General features: G+C 32.2%; 4 protein-coding genes across 4 annotated transcripts; 1 reads left to right on the forward strand and 3 right to left on the reverse strand.

Moving 5' to 3' along the window:
- The first annotated feature begins 1,289 nt into the window (after window positions 1-1,289).
- LOC101210708 lies at window positions 1,290-2,349 on the forward strand. Its single transcript, XM_004149262.1, has 2 exons — window positions 1,290-2,198; window positions 2,284-2,349. Exons 1-2 carry the CDS (start codon window positions 1,290-1,292, stop codon window positions 2,347-2,349), a joined length of 975 nt encoding a protein of 324 aa, XP_004149310.1.
- A 1,049-nt stretch (window positions 2,350-3,398) lies between these two features.
- LOC101208501 (malonate--CoA ligase) lies at window positions 3,399-10,766 on the reverse strand. The gene is made up of 17 exons (XM_004149253.3): window positions 10,357-10,766; window positions 9,503-9,672; window positions 8,966-9,124; window positions 8,613-8,811; window positions 8,440-8,528; window positions 8,232-8,301; window positions 8,077-8,129; window positions 7,839-7,946; window positions 7,126-7,224; window positions 6,805-6,897; window positions 6,595-6,672; window positions 5,559-5,663; window positions 5,070-5,163; window positions 4,208-4,281; window positions 3,924-4,103; window positions 3,764-3,817; window positions 3,399-3,684 (listed from the first exon to the last, which is right to left on the reverse strand). The coding sequence occupies exons 1-17, from the start codon at window positions 10,517-10,519 to the stop codon at window positions 3,640-3,642; spliced, it is 1,833 nt and encodes a 610-aa protein (XP_004149301.1). The 5' UTR covers window positions 10,520-10,766; the 3' UTR covers window positions 3,399-3,639.
- Window positions 10,767-13,155: 2,389 nt separating this feature from the next.
- On the reverse strand, window positions 13,156-15,805 carry LOC101208262 (protein PLANT CADMIUM RESISTANCE 8). Its single transcript, XM_011652251.2, has 4 exons — window positions 15,174-15,805; window positions 14,181-14,252; window positions 13,742-13,954; window positions 13,156-13,496 (listed from the first exon to the last, which is right to left on the reverse strand). Exons 1-4 carry the CDS (start codon window positions 15,403-15,405, stop codon window positions 13,414-13,416), a joined length of 600 nt encoding a protein of 199 aa, XP_011650553.1. The 5' UTR covers window positions 15,406-15,805; the 3' UTR covers window positions 13,156-13,413.
- Window positions 15,806-17,266: 1,461 nt separating this feature from the next.
- LOC101208019 (cytochrome c-type biogenesis CcmH-like mitochondrial protein) lies at window positions 17,267-19,278 on the reverse strand. Its single transcript, XM_004149251.3, has 4 exons — window positions 19,130-19,278; window positions 18,828-19,005; window positions 17,927-18,058; window positions 17,267-17,835 (listed from the first exon to the last, which is right to left on the reverse strand). Exons 2-4 carry the CDS (start codon window positions 18,969-18,971, stop codon window positions 17,635-17,637), a joined length of 477 nt encoding a protein of 158 aa, XP_004149299.1. The 5' UTR covers window positions 18,972-19,005; window positions 19,130-19,278; the 3' UTR covers window positions 17,267-17,634.
- Between the last annotated feature and the right edge of the window lie 314 nt (window positions 19,279-19,592).

A 19,592-nucleotide genomic window follows, 5' to 3' on the forward strand; every position in this document is an offset into this window, starting at 1 on the left:
GTAATTAGTTTCTTTCCTATTTCAATTTTCGTATTCTTGTTTTTTCCTTAAAAAAATATATTTTCAGAATTTCAGATATAGCAGTATATTCTTTTAGAAATTTATTAATTCAAAATTTTCAATGCATCTCTCCTGTTAAACGTAAGACGAATGCAAAATTAGAAATGTAAATCTTAGAAATTTGAGTTTATAATGGATTTTTTTTTTATTTATATATAATTACTTTGGAATAGGAATCGGTTTATATTTTATTTAAAATCTTTTAATTTAGGAATAGGTAAGATGAAATACCTATTTTATTTTATTAATTGAAATTTTAAGGAAAAATCTTATATTAGGAAAAATTGTATAATATCTCATTTATTTTAAGAATTTGAATTATAATTTAGCAGTTAAAAGTATTAAAATTCTAAAAATTGGATTTTGGAAAATTTAGAAGATAAAAATCAAATAGAAAATAACGATGGAAATTAAGACATATGAAATATGAAATATGAATTAAATCATTATTAATTATGGAAATAAGAATAGTTAATAGCTTTACCTTTATATGATTAGAAATTCAGAATTTGAATTAGGAACTAGAAATTAGAATTTGTTTCTGAAGGATATAGACATTATGTAATATAGTTTTACTGTTACGAATTCAAAAAAGAACTTATAAAATAGTATTCTTATTGTTATTATTCTGTATAATAATTCTTTCCTAAAAAACGTTTATTAATGTTTGAGTTTGATTTTGAAATTGTTAAAATTTGATTAATATGCATAATTGGTTGGTTGCATTATTATTTCCATATACCTATTTAATTTTAAGATCTAAAAATCTTTATAAGTATTTAAATCTCTTCTTCGCCAGTTATTTATTTAAAGTATATCTTTTCTCTTTCCATGTTTAGAATTAGGACTTTGTATCCATATTTTTTAACAAAGATTAAATTCTAATAATAATAAATTACTTCTTCAACCTCTCACTTTATTTTCAACAATTGTTTGATATTGAAGAACCTGTTATGAAGAGTGAACACCGTTTCTTCCTCCACCGATATTCACCAACAAATCCACCCCGGTGAGCTTCTATTCCTTTTTCTTAAATATTTTATCTTTCATTCGCCAATAATTCTTTTTTTCATTCTTTCCTTTAAATGTACGTATTGTATTAAAAAAAATATACAATTTACGTATCATTTGTGGCAAAACAATTAATAGAAAAAATCAATATACTTCAAAACAAATATATACGACAATTAAGCTTATAATTTTACTCTCTCATTTGTGATTAGACACACATGGATTGTTTGGAGTCTCGAGATTGGTCAACACTTGAATATGATGTCCTTGGTATGATTCTTAACAAAATGGTATCTCTCTATGACTATCTTCAATTTAGCAGTGTATGCAAGTCTTGGAATTTTATTGCCTTACGCTACAAACATCACCGATCCTTAATTACATCTAACCTTCCTCAACTTCCCATGCTTATTGTTCCGTCCGAATATGATAGTGGAAAACAACATTGTCTTTACGATCTCATTAACAACGAAATCCGTCCTGTAGACTTTGTATGTTCCTTCAACAAAAGGTGTTGTGGTTCATCTTTCGGTTGGTTGATCATGCTTGAAGACACACTTGATATTACTTTGTTTAACCCTTTTAATGGGAATGTGATTCATATTCCTCCCATTACTATACATGATGAACCTGGTTACTCTCCTATTGCCATACATAAAGCCATACTAACCAAAGATCCATCGATATATCCACAGGGGTTTACTATTGTTGCCATTTATAGTTCATTTCGTAGATTGTGTCTCATGGAAGCTAAGGATAAAAGGTGGATCTATCACAACCTAAACAGGAATAATGGTTTTGATGATGTTAATGTTGTCGATGACATTTTATATGTTTTGGATTGGCGGATTGGACTTTGGATTGTGAAAGTTGAGGATAGCTCAATTTATTTGAAGAAGGTCATATTTAGTTTCAATTTTAACGAAGCTGATATTGCGTATCTTATCGTGTCCTCCAAACGTGAGCTTTTATTAGTTAGTAGGTTTGTCGTAACGCAATGGGAAGGACAAGTTCCAAATGAGATTTTAAAGTTCACAAGGACTTCCAAATTTATAGTCCACAAAGTTACTCATGAATGTGAGGATGGAATAATGAGAGTTGTAGAGGTGGAGAGTTTAGATGGGGATGTTATGTTTATCGGTGACAACCAATCCATTTGTGTGTCAACTAAAGATTTTCCCAAATGTTTACCTGATCGCATATATTTTACAGATAATTGTCACCATTTTGCTTTTCCTTATTTACATGGACATCAAGATGCAGGAATATACCGCGTAGAAGACAAGAGTTTTGATAGACATTATATAGTCAATCGTGCACACAGAAATTTGCCTCCACCCATATGGATCATCCCAACAATATCTTACAAACATCTTGAGGATCCGTTGCCAAATATTTTGAAAAGGAGTTTATATTGGAATATAGTATTTATATTAAGTTGGTGCTTGGGTATAATGTTCCTACTGTGTGGGTGGTTCTAATTTTGAGATCACAACTTTACATTTTTGTAATTTTATTGAATTAATGTTTAAATTTTTTATACATTTATTTTTCCTCGATCTTAGCTTGTGAGTATGAATATATATATATATATATGTATATGTATATATAGAATGCGTGGAATTAATCTTATAATAAAAAACAATTGTGAAAAAATTAACTACGTAGTGTTTTAAAACAAACAGAATTATAATTTTGAAGTTCTAGAGCATGCAAATACCCTCATTCTTCTTTGAAAGTGATTTTGGAGGAGAAAAAGTTATTTTGATATCTCATAATCATTCCCAAACAAATTCTAAAACCCTAGATAAATATATATAGTTTCATTCTAATTATTAATCTAAACCCATGATTTTAATCACTCATAATTAATTTTATATACTTAATTTTAGAGTTTAAAATATAAAATTTTTGTATAATCAAAATAGGTTATAAATGATTTTAGAACGAACATATTTTTGTTATTTTAAATAACTTTAACATTTTACCTTAAGAGATACTTTTTAAAAAATTTAAAAATTTAAAACTCAAAATTGTCTCGTTTGATTTGAATTTTGTTTGTATTAACAAATGAGAATTTGGGTAAACAAATATTGGAAACTAAAATTCTCTTTATTTTATTTTATTATCTATTTGTATATTATTATTATTATCTATCTATTTTCCCTTTCTCTCGAAACTATGGCTTCTCCTCCCACTTCCTCCTTGGGTTATCCAATTATCATAATTAATCAACCCAATTATCATAATTAATCATGGCGACATGGCGACCGAATTCGTTTCGATTTTATTAATAAGAACAAGCCAGTATATAATAGGCATAGTAATTAAATATAAAATGATTATTCTATTACTTTTGCATGTCTTTCCAAAAATCAACTAGTTTCATTATAGAACCATTGTTTGTTTCTTCAGTTGTCTAGGAATGATATACATTACAGAACCTAATTAATGGCTTAATAGCAGTGATTACAAAAGTAATCAAATAATCAACACTATTACTACTAGTAAGAACAAATGTCTATGCCTTGCTTTTCATCGCCAATAGGTCCAAATTGTCTATTAGGTTTACTCTTCGACTATCAGCTTTTTCTTCAACTCTTTCTTGTTCACCTGTAATTCAAGAGCAGTGACAGCTCAATTAGACAAAAGGAAGGAATGTGAAGAAATGTCTCTTGAAAATGCAACAAACCTTTCCCATTGCGTTCCGAGGCAGCGAGTCCTTCAACAATAACATAGTTGGTAACTGGAAAAAACGTGTCATATTATTATTAGTTTATCAAACTGTCTTAACAACGTATTTACGTGAAAATGATGGCAGATTTACAACTAGATACTTCTCTCTGAATTACCTTGTATGGTGCAAGCTTGTCTTTAGCCCATGTTCGAAGTTCATCTAAGCTCATACTAGGATTGGACCCATCAGGTATTGTCGTTTTCATGTTAGCCTGAAGCACAACAATTGCACAGACACGTTCTCCGTAGTCTTTGTCTGGTAATCCCAACACACAACATTCTATGACAGACGGATGCTGCACAAAGTGATTTAGTCAGTAGTCATTCTTTCTTTTGTGTGCTAGGGGGTCCTCTCTCACTTTCCTTAAGAGAGAGATAATAGAAGGATCGATGGAGCTACCTGCAAAATCACTGATTCAATCTCTAATGCTGATAACTTATATCCCCCAACTTTCATGATATCGGCACTCAAACCTGAAACATCAGAAAAGGGAGGGAAAAAAAACGATTCAATTCATGGCATAGGTTATTATTAGCACAAACACTTTAAGATAGTTTTTCAAATTATCAAGACTTAAATTAATAGAAAGAATAGAACGTCGAATTAAATAGCAACCATATACAAAAAGGAGAATGTCAAATCAGTTAAATTAACTAAATGTTGAGGCTAACCCCACAATTCACATGTTGCAAATATTAGGTGGCTCACACTATCAAGAGAGTTGTGACCAAAACAAAATCGCATAAGAGGGAGTTGAATCCCTTATGTTGTTGTTACCCACTTTGGATATACTTACAAGTAAACTCTATTGCTTATTGTCACCTGTGAATGTGGGAGCACATCACCAACTAGGAGGGTTTTAATAAAACGTACTAAAATATGCATAGCTGACAAGAGCTTGAAGCTGATAAAGTTAACGTTTGCAAAGTGGTATAAGTATGATGAGCATGCAAAGACATCTCTGAAATGCTTTGTTAACAACTTTAAGTTATCAGATGCATGTACAACCCTACTCTGACAGGACTAGCAAAAAGATGGAACATGGAAAGACCCAGCGCCATTCTCATGCCTGGACAAGGAAGCATGTTTGATTCAACAGGGTCGAAGCTAATGCTATTGTCTAATAGGTATCAATTCATTACTCCATCACCATCACATGCTCGAAAAATAAAACATGCATTCGATTTGCAGGTTATAGGAGTGAAAGCGTAAAAAGAGCTCAGGCATCCTATAAATAGAATGTATGTTATAAGTAACTTACGTCCTAGTATGATGTAGTAACCACCATCTTCATCAAGTCTAGCAGCATCTCCAGTCTTGAAGAAACCACCATCAATAAAAGATTCTTTGGTAACCTACAGAAAGAAAATCATAGGATTTATTTGAATCAATTACAATTCCTCCTTTTATTATTTTTTTTTTCTTCTCCTTTTTAGTAAAAGGTACAAGTGCAGGGAGAAAATTTTAAGCTAGAATAGAAGTTTCAAACTAATTGAACTTTATCAGTTGAAATGCCACATAATTTTTTTTTTCTCCATTTGAGAATTAAAAAATATGTAGAGTAGAAGAATTTGAACCTCTAACCTCTTGGTTGAGGTTGAGGGAGTCAAGAATATAGTGCCTCAACCAATTAAGGTTGTGCTCACATTGGTAGTTCGTTCTTCAATTTTTTTGACTAGTGCATTTCAAGCTTATAAGAATAATACCACAGTATTTAAGGTGTCATTCATATTTCTACAATTCTACCTACCTCGGGAAGCTTCCAATATTCTTTAAACATTGAAGGGCTCCTAATACACAGCTCGCCCTCCAAGCTTGAATCATTGGTACTCCCATCATCTGCAACAATCTTGGCCTAACACGTGCAGAGTGTAGCATTTAAAAGAAATTTGAAGAGCAGAGAGACACAAGTAGTGAATACAATCCAGTGGTAAGTAGTTTTTTCAGTATGACTTTGAAAGGATGGCAGAAAGTTCATCTCATTTGTCAGATGCAAAGGTTAACAACCACTAGTTTTACGGGCTTATTACATCTTTGCAGTTGATAGAGTTCACATCACCCGTTAATACTATTTAATATAAATGATCATGCCTTTACTATCTACAGGACTGTAATAACATGTTTCTTAAGATGAGCAATCAAATTATACCAAAATGCAATACGTTTAGTTTTTATTTTATTTTATTTTTCTCCTTACTTTTTATTTTCTCTTTTAAGTTCATGCTCTCCCCAAAACCAGACTTTGTAAACATCTACGCTTTCCTTAATTAAGCTCACCCAAAAATTCAAACATACAACTTCTTGGTATGTATGACTTTGAGACCTTTAGCTTTTCTAGCGTGCGCCAGTTGGAATTATGCAAACTTTCTTCATCTATTCTGTGAAAAAAAATGAACTGCTCGGGGAGTGAATTTCAAAATCTATGAAGGAAGGAGCTTTAAAACCTTCCTTTGTAAGTATTCGCTTGTCTTTGTTCTTTTGGATTGGGCACCTTTCCTACAATTTTATCTGTACCTGCTTTTTTTTTTATTTGTATGCCCTCGAATATCCTTTCATCTCTTTCCAAGAACCTTAGTTTCTTATTCCAAAAATAATAATATAAAATAAAACAAGAATTTGGTATTTGTCCATTCGTAGATGGAGCATCCTTGACAAGGGCTTCTTGAGACTACCAATCTCTTTTCCTAAATACTAACAAGAAGACCCTTTTGCAACTTTTGTGAGCTGCTTTGATTATGGATTTTTTGTGTGTCGAGTGTGGTGATCAGGAGGGGGGGAGTACTAACCTCCACGCCAGGGAAGGGTTTGCCAACAGTTCCAATCTTTCTCTGACCATTTAAAGGATTTGAAATTGCCATGACAAACTAAAAAAGCATAATTGAGAGGATAATACTTTAGTGTTTTTTCTAGCAACAAAAAATAAAATGAAAAGAAATAAAATGGTGTGATGTCACTAGGATACAACCTTAATAAATTCTCAAACTAAATTCACTTACTTCGGTCATACCATATCGTTCCAAAAGTTCATGGCCAGTTACTTCCTTCCATTGTTTCATGATAGGAGGAGGAAGTGCAGAAGAGCCACACATCTGAAGGAGATAAGAGTAAATTTTAAGGTAAAACAAGGAACTTTGGTAGCAGGATACAGTTAAAATACGTTAGAAAGACCAAAGAACATACCATAGCCAGAGTCAATTATCGTACTATACAAGATATTTGCTACTTTGAAACCCCCAAAGATAACATTATTAGGTTTGATAAATGAACCGTTCATAATTATGCAAATATTTCAGGATCCTTTCTTCCCTCAAACTCACCATAAGGCGCAACTGTCTTGCAGCAGAGGCAGAAGCAAGCTGTAGCTCTGAATCCATTGCTTCATAACCTTGTAACAATCGAGCATACATGGTCGGAACCTATACATCCACAGATATTTGATTGGAAAACGTTTTAATATTTAAGAACTTTTCAATATGAAAAATGTTATAGATCCCAAATATATTGAGATATGAAAGATAACCAAACTATGAAGAAAAAAAGAAGTCATAGAGGTACATGGCCTCCCAATCTTGAGATCATTGTCAAGCCTTATTCACTCACCAAAATATTGCCAACATTTTTCCCTTGCTCACTTTCTCTATTTATAAGAAACTATCATAACAACTTCTTTAATTGCTAATATGCTCTTAATACTCTAATTATTTCCTAATAGCATTCCTATCATTATGATGCTTCAATGGGTATAGTTTTTAACCTCTATAATAATATTAATTCATTAAATGATCAATAATTGACAGAAACATGCAAAATAAAGAGCATAACCAAAAAATAGTTAATTCATTAAGGCAGACAGCTAATCATTGTAAGCAATCCAATTGGAGTGACTTCATAGATACATTTGAGAGTGTTAAATTCCATTGTGACTTGTGTTTGGTAAGCTTTGGCATCATGTCGTATTTAAAATCTAGGCAACAAGGCCGTATAACATTTAAAAAAAAAAATGCAACCTCAGCAAAAGAACTGTGCGTACCCCGGTAAAAACAGTTATAGCATCATCAGATTTAGAACTCTTGGATGGATATGATTCCCGCCACCTTTTCCAGATACCACTGACACTAAATTTTGGCATAAACTCAACCTTGATTGGAAACATGAAAAAGAAGCCGAAGTCAAGCTGACTTTGAAATTGAGCTAGAACTTTTATGCATAGAACAACAGAAATGGGAAAAAAACCTAATTTCAAAGAAATCTCAATAAAGTTAAATTACCGTGGAACCTGCATAGATAGGAGCTAACAAGCCATTGAACAGCCCATGAACATGTGCATTACTAGTTAACATCAACAATTTTCCACTCCATCGTAAGTTGCAGAAATAAGACAATTAAAGCGATCCTGTGAAAAATGAACATAATTCAAGGATATGATGCAGGGGAAGACAATGCAGAAATTGGTCAGCTGATGTATATTCCCAAGCATTTGACAACATTTGAACCTGAAATTAGACCAAAGGATCCAAAAAAAAATTATATCAATTATGAATGCTGGACCTCACACATATTATTGTTATTAATTCTGTGGAGTGAGGTCGTTTATCATAATTTATCACACACATAAGAAGAACATGCCATACCTGTGAAGTGATGCTTTTATGAGTGTGAACAACTCCTTTTGGTTTACCAGTTGTACCACTAGTATAAATTATCAATGCAGGATCATCACCTTCACATTTGAAATGAGAAATAAAAGACATGTTTGATGGGTACAATCCATAAGTTTACAAAGCAATTCAATCCGCTATCTTACTCAAGTTCTCTACTGTCCCCTGAAAAACTCTATCTGCATCTGCTGCATCTACTTCTATATTGGTTGATTGATCATGAGAGTTTCTTTCTGAATAAATATGAGGAACAGGTGGAATAAGAGAAACTGTTGCAACTGTTTTAGCAGCAACACTTTGCATAAATTCAACATGATCTTCAGTACTCAGTATCATGGAGACCTCCTACAGTCAAGTAAACTGTTAAATACTTCTACAACTTTCCTCACACAAAGGGAAAATAGAAATAGATGTTAAGATGAACTAGTCAAAGTAGAATTTTCCAGTAATAAGACATTAGAAGGGAGAAAAAGTTATGAGAGGGTAGGCAAAACCAAACCGAATCATTCAAGACATGTAAGAGCTCAGCCTCTGGATAGCTGAGTGCAAGTGGAACAGCAACACCTCCACTAAACCAAGTTCCCAGCACTCCAGCAAGAAATTCAGCCGAGGGTTTTGCTACAATGCCAATTTTTGCTCCACCAAGATGCCCATGACCCTTCACATCATTTAATAAGATTATGAATCAATTAAGTGATTCAAAGTGGTCGAAAAAGCGATAATGGTACACTTCATCATACTTCAAAAAATGTAGCAAGAACTAAAAGTTTAGTCATCCCTCGAGCACTGAAACAATTATTTAAATGGTGCAATGAATCCATTAGTGACATTTTTTTCTGGAATAAAAAGGAAATTACATTTTGAAGTTCAATATCAAACCAAGTCAACATTCTGCTTACTACAATCTCATGACAAAAACATCAATTAGACCTTCTGCTTGCTATAATCTCATAACAAAATCACGTACAAATATACCAAGCAAACGCCACAGTATCAAACTAAAATATCCAGTTTTCACCATATAAAGTAGACATACAGTTCGTAGATCACTGCTAGTCAATAGATCAGATATCTTTAGTGCAGATGAGATCAGTTGTATGTAACTATGACTTTTCTGGTTAGCTCTAATAGCAACATTCTCACGGCAAGTTGCCCCATGCTTTGCAGCTGATTTGACCACCTCCATGAAGGTATAAGAACTTAATACTGCATAACATGAGAAGGAAATAATAATCAGAATAAGAACATATATAACAGTTAACACGATACTTTTATACTTCCAATTGGTGGAACCTAATGCATGTCATGTAGAACTTCATTCAGATTATTACAAAACTAGCTCCCGGAAGTTCGTTACTAGCTATAAATTTAACAGAAGAAATGCCATGGTGGGGTTTCAAGCTATACATTCATGAAAGCTAGCAGAAAGGTGATCTTCTACTATGCTCTAAAGATCCCGGCCCACCACGCAAGGTAAGTGAGAGGGAACCATAATGGGATCAATCGTCATGACTGAAGGAAAGGTCTCAGAATCAAGGAGATTGTAATCATTGACTAGTAGCAATGGCATGATTGAGCTTCAATTATACATTCTAGAAATCAACTAATTCCACCCCAAGTAAAAGTCAAAAGATACAACTACTCATCCCAAAAACATAAGAACAAACAAGCCCAACTAGCTGGTGACAGAGTAGATGAACAAAACAACTTCAAAAACCAAACCCACATAAGAACAATGGAAAATAAATTTCCAATCAACTATGTAGAGAAACTTTCTAAATGACCCAGAAACCAAAAATTAAAAAAAAAAGCAAAACAAATTTCCCATCATTACCCATCTTTTCATGATTTCCCACAATAAACAAACAACTAAAAAGGAAGAAAAGTCACCTGAAAACAACCGAAAACGTGAAAAACAGAACTTGGGAATGCTCTTCCCAATACAAAAGCAAGCAGAACTCGATCGAATGGCAATCAAACGAGAAGAGGGAAGTGAAAGATGAGAGATACGAGTAAATAAAGAGGTGGGGTTATTAAATGTAGAATAGTTCATGAAGAAAAGGTAGGTGGCTAAGAAGGAAAAGGGCGGTGAGTCCTAACTACTTGTGTACAATATATTATTTGGTTATGGAGATGGTAGACGAAAACGTTTAATCAAATTGAATAGGTAATAAATTGACCATCTGGGGACATTCAAGTGATGGGTTTCTGTGAATGGGGGGGTCAAGACGTTGGTCGAAATCGCTATCGAAGTATTCAGTTTGAGGCACCGCCAACAAATGGAGTTGTTTATTTAGGATGACAAATCCGAATGTAAGCTGTTTAATTCATTTAAGAAAGAGTGGAAGCTTCTCAAGTTTTATAACTGATCTGTGATTTGCATCACTCTGTTAACTAAGGAGAAATGTAGTAACTGTGCTTCAATTTATCAACAAATGAGGGATTGTGTTTTCCACAAAATGATTGAGAATTATTTAGGTATTTTGATTTGCTTTCTCTTTCACTTGTAGATGTAAACTTAGCTCATCATTGTCATTACTCCACAAGTTTATGAATTTCATATTTTCTTTATTATCTGCTAGTAATGTTTTAAAAAACTAAGCCAAATTTTTAAAACTAGAAAAAAATGTTTTAGAAACTTGATTTTTATTTTTTAAATTTGGCTAAAAATTCAATTATTCTATTGAAGAATGATACAAATGGTTGAAGTAACGGAGAGAAAATAAGTTTTTATTTTTTTTATTAGTGAGGGTTTTTGCTAGCTTATGCGCCCTTCAATTTAATCCTACGTGACAAAAAAAAAACTTAATCTAGTTATCAAAAACCAAAAATTAAAAAAAAAAAAATGATATAGTTATCAAACAAGTCTTACCAATTAAATTTAGGGTTATTTGGTCACAACCAAAATAGTGAAATCTTCGAATTATCAATAAAACATTCAAATAAAGTTTAAAAAAAAAAACGTAAACTTTTAAAATAAAGTTTTAGAATGATACCCTTAATGCTTTTTTCAAAATATCTTTCAAATTTCTTTAATTGTATCGAATATGTCATTGACCTTAAAAAAGTTTTTAAGAAAAACACCTTAGTATATGAATGGAAACTATTAATTTTTTAAAATTTGAAAGTTCAAAAGTATTTTTGAAGAAAAGTTAGAGGATCCCAAAACCAAAGGATTATCTAATCAAACGGGGGAAAAGACTTAATTAAGATGGAAACTTTGTTGGCATTTGGACTACTATTAACAAAAGAGATCAACAACCCTGATTGAGTAGTTTCCTCGTAAATCAAACTACCAAATTCTTGATTTCTAAAGTACATCCGTTAATATTTAAACATTGACAATCTTCAGTCATTCGGCTTCAATGACGAGCTTAAACATGCATGTCGAAGATTTTTCTAATACTACAATAATATCATACTTTCTTTGTTTTAATGAAAAACAAATGAAAAAATGGAAATAGTTTCTAAACAAAAAAGATATTTGAAGGGAAAATTTGTAAGGATGTTTAGGAACATTTAGACAGTCACATCTGCTTTGTTTGTATGATTTTTCAATGAGGATATGATATCTTGAAATGATGTATTATTCCAACCACACTATTCTATTTCAATATAATTTCTATCTTAATTTGATATAACATACTTAAATTTATACAATATTTCAGTGTCTTCGATAGTGTAATATTTTATTTGGCCAAGAAAAACAATTTCATATTTATTGTTGTAAATATGAAATAAACATAAATGATATTTTTTAGTATAACCATTCAAGCTTGGCTGATTCAAACTTTCAAATCATCTTAATTATGATTAAGTTCAACTCGGTTTGATATATAAAAAAATGACGTTAAATATTAATTTTATTACACATATTTGAAATAATTGATTTTTAAGAGGAAGCATTGGATTACATGATTGGTACTACTATGGTACATGAATAACCACTTTTTCTCAATAAATTAGAGACTACTTGAAAGAATCGATATTGTTTTATGGATATAGATATTAAATATATGTAATTTGAATGTTTGAATTTTAAATGTTTAGAATAATTAAATTTGTGTGTTTAATTCAATCATTTATAAAAATTAAAATTAAATTTAACATAAACTAGTTTATTGTTATGTTAATAAGTTATTTAGTTAACAAAATGAAAAATAAAATAATAACTTCTAAAGGAATGTAAATAAATTAATTACTAAAAATAATTAAATTAATATTAAAATATTGATAATTAACAACAATAATTTATACTAAACGGTTAATAACATAAAATATTGATGGTAAAAATATTTGTTAAAATTTATTAAGACTAAATAATATATTTATATTCAATAATTAACTAAAATTAACAATAATAAATAATTGATATTAATTTATAAATTAATTAAATAATATATCGGTTGTTCATCTCCCAAACATAAAAGTCCCACATTTTTATAAGTTATTAAAAAATTGGTTTAATTTTAAAATTGGTAGATATCTTGAATTTAAAGAAATAAATTTATGTAAAACAAACAAGGATACTAAAGATATGTATGAAATTACATGAGAAAACTTGTAAAACAAATTGGATCTTAGAGTCTCGATTGAATTGAAAAGATATATATATTAAAGAAAACTCATTTTTTATTTAAACATGTTAAATAAAAATAGTTCAAAATACATTTGAAGAGTTATTTGGAATAGTTATCAAACACTTTAATGTTTTCGGATTTATCTACTTTCCATCAAAATTTGCTTTCAAATACATTCATAAAGAATGGACCAGTGGTGGGGGAAGACAGAAATGGCATCTACCTCTTCTTTGTCATCTGAGTAATCCACAAATTTTAACAAATTCAAAATCTTAGAGAAAAGGAAGAAATAAGTTGTAGAAACAGAACCAGAACCACACACACAGATTGATGGATGAGAAAATTCAACAGGTTTTCCATTTGTTTATCAAAACATGGTTTGTGTTGGAGGAGGAACTTCCATTGTTTCATTTTGTGTTGCTTGTCTTTGAGCCAAAATTCCATTCCATCCTGTGTACACAACAAAGTTACATTAACAAATTATTAATTTAACTTTCCAAACTGCCTTGGAAACTAAAAGCCTAATGCATCATTTCTGTTATTTCCATGGTTACTCTAAAAACACGCCTTAAACTATTAAGCAAAGACTGTTTGGTAGCTGGTAGAAGTGATTAGCAAGTGTTTAAGAACCATACAAAGTCATTATTCTCAAGACTTGGGCAATGTAAAATAAAAGAAATAGAATTTATAAGTACCTAAAGCTGGGTCAAGTCCTCTTTTTCGAAGTTCTCTAAACTCTTGGCAAAGTGAACAACATGGGCAGAACACATGAGAAATGATATCAGTATATGGAGCTTCTACCAAATTATATCTCTCTCTCAGTCTTGTTCTGTATTTTGAGCCCATCAACCATTGAGAGCACAAAGCAGGCATCATCAAAGCATATATAAGACTTCCCAAAGGACAGGCTGCAATCAATATCACGCATATATTATCATCCAGAATGTTAAAGAAATCGACAAACAACGTAGAACAATAGAGAATTGACACATAGATTTATGTGGTTCACTAGCTATGTCTAGTGACAAGATGGAGAAAGCAATTTCATTAAATATAAGATCTCGGACACAATTTTAAAACGGCAAAAGGTAATCTGAGAAAAGAAAGAAGTTGAAGGTTAAAGGAAAGCTTTACTCAATTCTCCTTGATCCATCACTTCTGCAATCTGTCCAAATGTAACACATGGTAGGAATGCTGTCATGACCGCTGCCAAATAGAAACTAATGTGTAAAAGATATGTTCAAAACCCTCCATGTATAACCATACCCTTTTAAATAGTGAACAAGAACTTTTAACAGTCAACAATTAAATAAAAAAGAACAGAAAGATTAAGGTTTACACTTCTGATTCTTGAACACTTGTGAAAATAACAATTTAGTCCTAACAGTTGTAAATTTATAACAATCTACTTGTTGTGCTTTAGTATGTAACAGCTTTTTCCCTATATGTTAAATTTTCTTAAAATTTTCATCAAAATTAAGTACTTAGTTTTCGTTAGCCTTTGTTTTTTATAAACACATATGGTCCCTAATCAATTTATGAATCTACATATGAAAGAAAGTCTTAGTGAGTCATACCAATACTTTTTCTTCCTATAGACTAAATCATTACCTAGGAAGGTTTAGAAGCTAAAGTCCAATTGGATAACCATTTTTCGTTTTTTTCTTTTTGGTTTTTGAGAATGGAGTCAATAGATAACACTCCTTCTACCTTTAAATTTCTTGCTTTACCATCTAACTTTTACCATTTTTTTAAAAAAAAACAAGCTAAATTTTGAAAAGTAAAATAGTAGTTTTAAAATCTTGTTTTTGTTTTTGAAGTTTGGCTAACATTTTAACTCTTAGTACTTAAGGAAGATGTCAACTATTCTAAAAAACCGAGAGAAAATAAGTTCATTTTCAAAACAAAAAACGACGTGGTTAAAAAACGGAGCCTAAGTTGTTAACAAAAATTGTCTAAGAACCCTCTTCTTAGTGTTGGATAAAATCATCCATCTCAAAGAACCAAAAACATCATATACACAAGTTGAAAACACAACAGAAACACGATAAAACAATCTTCCAAAGTAGAGAGTCAACCTTAGAAACATACATAGTCATCAACCAAATTACGAGCAAAAAAACGAACCATTTGTTTCATCTTCATGGCAATCAAACAATCCAGTGCTCCAAACATTCCCACGGACAGTATTTGCCTGATACATAGTTGGACCTGAGAACTCAGTTTCTAGTGTATCCCCACCACCACCATAATTAGTAGCTGGATTCCCTGTATTTGCTTCATACATTCTTGGACCTGAAAATCCATGTTGAGCAGATTGTGTAGTTCCACCATAACCATTAGCTGAGCTTCGATCCATCTGTTCTTCACCACAGAAGTATCTACCCGAAGATGAATATGCAATATGCCAGATGTGTTTTGTACCTTGATTGCTTGGAAATTGGTCTTTAAGGAGTTTTCAATGTGAAAATCTTCTCCCCTCCAACTGTACGATCCTTCCACTCACTAATCATAAAAAACAGAAGTAAGACTTTGAATAAAGAGCTGGGTCAACTAAGTTTATCGTTTAAATTGAAGTCAACTAATAAAAGAACAGCAAAGCCCCTTTGTTTGAATGTCTGATTGGATTTACGTGATTTCTTAAATGAAGACAGATCTGAGTACCAAAACATTTTGGTGGCTGCGTTAGTCGTTGACTCAATGTAACACCAGTTGGATAGTTGACAACTTGACATAGCAGCCAACCAGACTTCCCTGCAGCAAGAATCTGCCTGTGCCAGCACATTGATCCAACATAGTTTGCTTCTCGTATGAGGTCAATGGATTGAAGGATTGAATGGTCCTTTTGGGGTTTTGATATTAAAATGAAAATTGGAACTCGTACATAATTGTATGGTGATGTAAGATTTGGGCTAAAATTGAAATTACTCGACTTTTTAAAACTTAGGTTAGTTGACCTTTTGCTTACGTTTTATTATGGTTGCATTGTGAATCTCGTTCTTGTTTTCTTGTTTCTCGCTCTCAATTTTTGTTTTTTGTTTTTTCTATTTCCCTTTTTGTATGACTAAATGTTCGTGCTCTTTGCTCTTAGAAGAGAAATAAACTAAAGGACAAATGAGAGAGAAACTAAAAACAAGATATAAGAGCAAGGACAGAAAACTAAAACAAGGCCAAGAAACGGGAGCAAGAACTAACAAAGTGAAGATAAACCGAAACAAGGAATAAATGAAAGCGAGTGCGCGAGTTCAAAATGTGAACTCTCGTTTTACTTCAATAATAACATCAATAAAATACTATATAACATTAGTTTAATAGATGGGCACAATCACATCTGGATCCTCTTTAGGCCATCTAGACGAAGTCCCTTAAACTTCTTAAGTTTCCTCCTTTTTGTTCTTAAAACTTGAAATATATGGACAGTCCATTGAATCGTAATAATATCTTTCGTAGTAGAGACTAAACTATTACAAATATGAATACAAAAATTAAACTCTTTACACAACACTTTAGGACTAGATTGTTACAGAAATTAAATTTGTTCCAAACTAACTCAATTCTCCACAATCCATCACTTCAGCCGTTTGTTCAAATGTCTTAGATCATAGAATTTCTCACTACCGCTGCCAAAACACAAACTCAGGATGAGGTTGACATCTTCTAAATCCCAAGATAAATACTAACATAGTAATATTTCTTCTTAAAATAGTGTTTCTACACATGTAACCTAGGGAATCTAAGCAACTATTAATTTAAACACCCATTAACTGGATTTTCTGCAAAACAAAACTACCATTTTGTCCATCTTCCAGATATAATCCAAGTAAGCCAGTGCTCCAAACATGTTCTTTGGACAGCATTTCTTTAGTTAGGGTGCATATTTTCTCCCTAACTAGTATCCATCTGATACTTGACAAAGAATATATACACAAAGTTGAATTTGCAATGCTTGTTCTGTACGTACCTTAATTCCATGGAGGTTGGTCTTTTAAGGAGTTTTGGATGGTGGAAGTTTTCCCTCCATCCCATCCCTATCACACTCCACTCACCAGCCGTAAGAACAAAAGCAATAAAACTAAATTGAAGAGTCGTCAACGAAGGTTAATTTATAAAATGGGAGGCTACATTATAAAAGAAATTTTGTTCTTTGTTTAAAAAGAATCCATATTCACTCAAAAGTTGTAACATTACCACCCACCTTCCATAAACAGCTCAAAACTATCTTGGAGCATAATCCTTTAGAATTTTAAATGAAAATAGGGTCCAGGAATAGTGTGATAACAACCTGGAATTGTGTGGTAATCCAAACTTCTGTTCATTGGTGTGTTTCCTTCAGAGAACCCTATGAACCTAACTAGGTAACATCTAAACTGGCGATAAGAAACAAATATAAACAGAATTGTAAGGTGCAAGTTCATATTCACAATGTAGGTAACATTTTTTCTAGCAAAAGTAATCATAAAACCATCGTTGAGTATAATACAGTACAAAAATTGTAATGCTTTCAGATTTGTAATCTAATGTGTAGATCTTCAACATACTCTGAAACTCTTTGAACTGTTGTTCGAGCTAGCAATAAGGAGCAGTTGCCTCATTGCCTACGCCAATTCCTCCACCATGAAGAAGGGGTTCTCTGAGAAGGCGGAGGTGAGAGGAGATCTAACATGGTTTGCTTCTCTTTAGGGGTCAATGGAACACCCCTGACCAGATTTAAAGCCATGATGTGAACATTAGACCTTTGCTTGTGCTTACTATAAGCCCATACTCCTACAGCAGCACCAGCCACTATCACCTATTCCAAAGTGTAATATATTTAGAATTAAAATTAGAAGAAATAGGATGAACTATTTGCTTAATTCTGAATTTCACACACATTAACTGACCGGTGATAGCCATAAGCCTGCAGTTTGAAGGTCAAACTTTGGGGTATAAAGGATCGTCTCCCCATAATCATTCTCAAGCTTTTTGTAGATATCTTTGTCCGATTTCCCAGACCGAATCTCATCACGAATCAACTATGGTTACATAACAAATACAACCCAATGTGAAGCAAATTTATTGCAAAGCAATATTCATCCAAGAATTATTGGCAGGTAACTCAACAAATATGTGAGAAATCGTTGTGTGGCAAAGATTCAAGGTCTGGTATAACCTTCTTTTTCATTCATCATTATGACATAAGAGGCACCGTGATCAAATGAAGTTATTTAAAACTATGCATTATTTTAAAATTTCCAAGGGGATGGCAACATAGATGGTTATTTTGTAGATAATCTACTAATCCAAAAGAAGAATTTTTCATTAAAAAAAATTGATTTATTTCTATTTCCTTCAAGTAGTTTATGAAATAGAGAACCACTAAATACTATATTTCCCATTGACATGAACCATCTCTTGTGAAAGTTTCGACCTCCATTGATACTTGCCAGAGAGATTGCAGGATTTCTGGTTCAAAGTATGCCCCCATTGACAAGTTAGAATTTTTTTTTTTTTTTTTTTTTTTTTTGGATTGAGATGATTTTCTAGTTATTTGGATTACTTGGTTTATTGACCTTCAGTAACTGCATCCTCTCCTCCTTTACTTGTAAGAGTAAATTAGTATTATAATCACAATTACAAGAAGCTTTAGTAACTACACTTCTTCCAAGCCATTTTCATCAGAAATCTAGTATCCATATTTCTGAATTTCATCATTGAAAAGAGAAAACAAAAAGGCAATTTGCACAAGAGAGAAGAAGTGTTAGTTAAATTATTTAGATTGAAGTTAACCTAAATAACCGATACCTTTCTGAGGAGAATCGCAATATCTGCTTGTGAATCTTCAATGGATTGACTACCACACTCAATACACCTAACATTGTGACTAATATTTCTTGCTCGGGCTTCCACTAGCTGGGTTTTTTTCAGAGCATCCTCATCGGTCTCCATTTCAGACACTGTGAAACCTTAAGCTCTGACCCAACTGCAACGCAAGAAAATACCCAGAAATCATTGAATGCAAACTGCAAGTTAAAGATACAGCTCTGATAAAAATCGAGCAAGTCAGAGAGAAAAGTTTAGCAGATCAAATTCCAGTTAGAAATTACTCTGATAGGATGGAAGGGATGAATTCTCGTTAGGACAATACAGGGAGAGACGGCTCACCTCAATCAACCCTACCAAGAAAAAGCAATAGGATAATAAGGCCCAAAAGGGTGGTGGATCTAAAGAATTAAAGTATGGATGGGTGTTTGGCCCATGGGTTTTCAACTTAAGGGTGTTCGGCTTTGTTGTTTGAGCACTTAAATAAAATTCCTGTCATTAACAATGAGTTTGGAATAGCATATGTTTCATTTGTATGAATACCATCAATTTTAGAAAAAAATTCACTTCTTTTATCAATCATAATTCATAACAAATGTTGGTCAATTTCAAAATCAACTATTAATGACCAACCGTGACCGATCGACAGTCACAATGACCGATTGTCTTGATTGTCAGCTTTGGATCGTCTTGATCATTGGCTTTAGATCGTCTTGAATGTTGATTATCAATCGTTTTGACCGTTAA

This window comes from Cucumis sativus, chromosome 3 (genome assembly GCF_000004075.3).
Source record: "Cucumis sativus cultivar 9930 chromosome 3, Cucumber_9930_V3, whole genome shotgun sequence".
Classification (NCBI taxonomy): Eukaryota; Viridiplantae; Streptophyta; class Magnoliopsida; order Cucurbitales; family Cucurbitaceae; genus Cucumis; species Cucumis sativus.

Coding starts and splice junctions, on each gene's coding strand:
- LOC101210708 (XM_004149262.1), top strand. CDS start 1,290: ATGGATTGTTTGGAGTCTCGAGATTGGTCAACACTTGAATATGATGTC. Junction 2,199..2,283: donor TGGAGAGTTTAGATGGGGAT/GTTATGTTTATC, acceptor TATATTTTACAG/ATAATTGTCACCATTTTGCT.
- LOC101208501 (XM_004149253.3), bottom strand. CDS start 10,519: ATGAACTATTCTACATTTAATAACCCCACCTCTTTATTTACTCGTATC. Junction 7,225..7,838: donor CTATAACTGTTTTTACCGGG/GTACGCACAGTT, acceptor GTGGATGTATAG/GTTCCGACCATGTATGCTCG. Junction 5,164..5,558: donor AATATTGGAAGCTTCCCGAG/GTAGGTAGAATT, acceptor TTCTTTCTGTAG/GTTACCAAAGAATCTTTTAT.
- LOC101208262 (XM_011652251.2), bottom strand. CDS start 15,405: ATGGATCGAAGCTCAGCTAATGGTTATGGTGGAACTACACAATCTGCT. Junction 13,955..14,180: donor GATGGATCAAGGAGAATTGA/GTAAAGCTTTCC, acceptor TATTGATTGCAG/CCTGTCCTTTGGGAAGTCTT. Junction 13,497..13,741: donor AGGACTTGACCCAGCTTTAG/GTACTTATAAAT, acceptor TTGTGTACACAG/GATGGAATGGAATTTTGGCT.
- LOC101208019 (XM_004149251.3), bottom strand. CDS start 18,971: ATGGAGACCGATGAGGATGCTCTGAAAAAAACCCAGCTAGTGGAAGCC. Junction 18,059..18,827: donor TTGCGATTCTCCTCAGAAAG/GTATCGGTTATT, acceptor ATGTAACCATAG/TTGATTCGTGATGAGATTCG. Junction 17,836..17,926: donor CAGGCTTATGGCTATCACCG/GTCAGTTAATGT, acceptor ACTTTGGAATAG/GTGATAGTGGCTGGTGCTGC.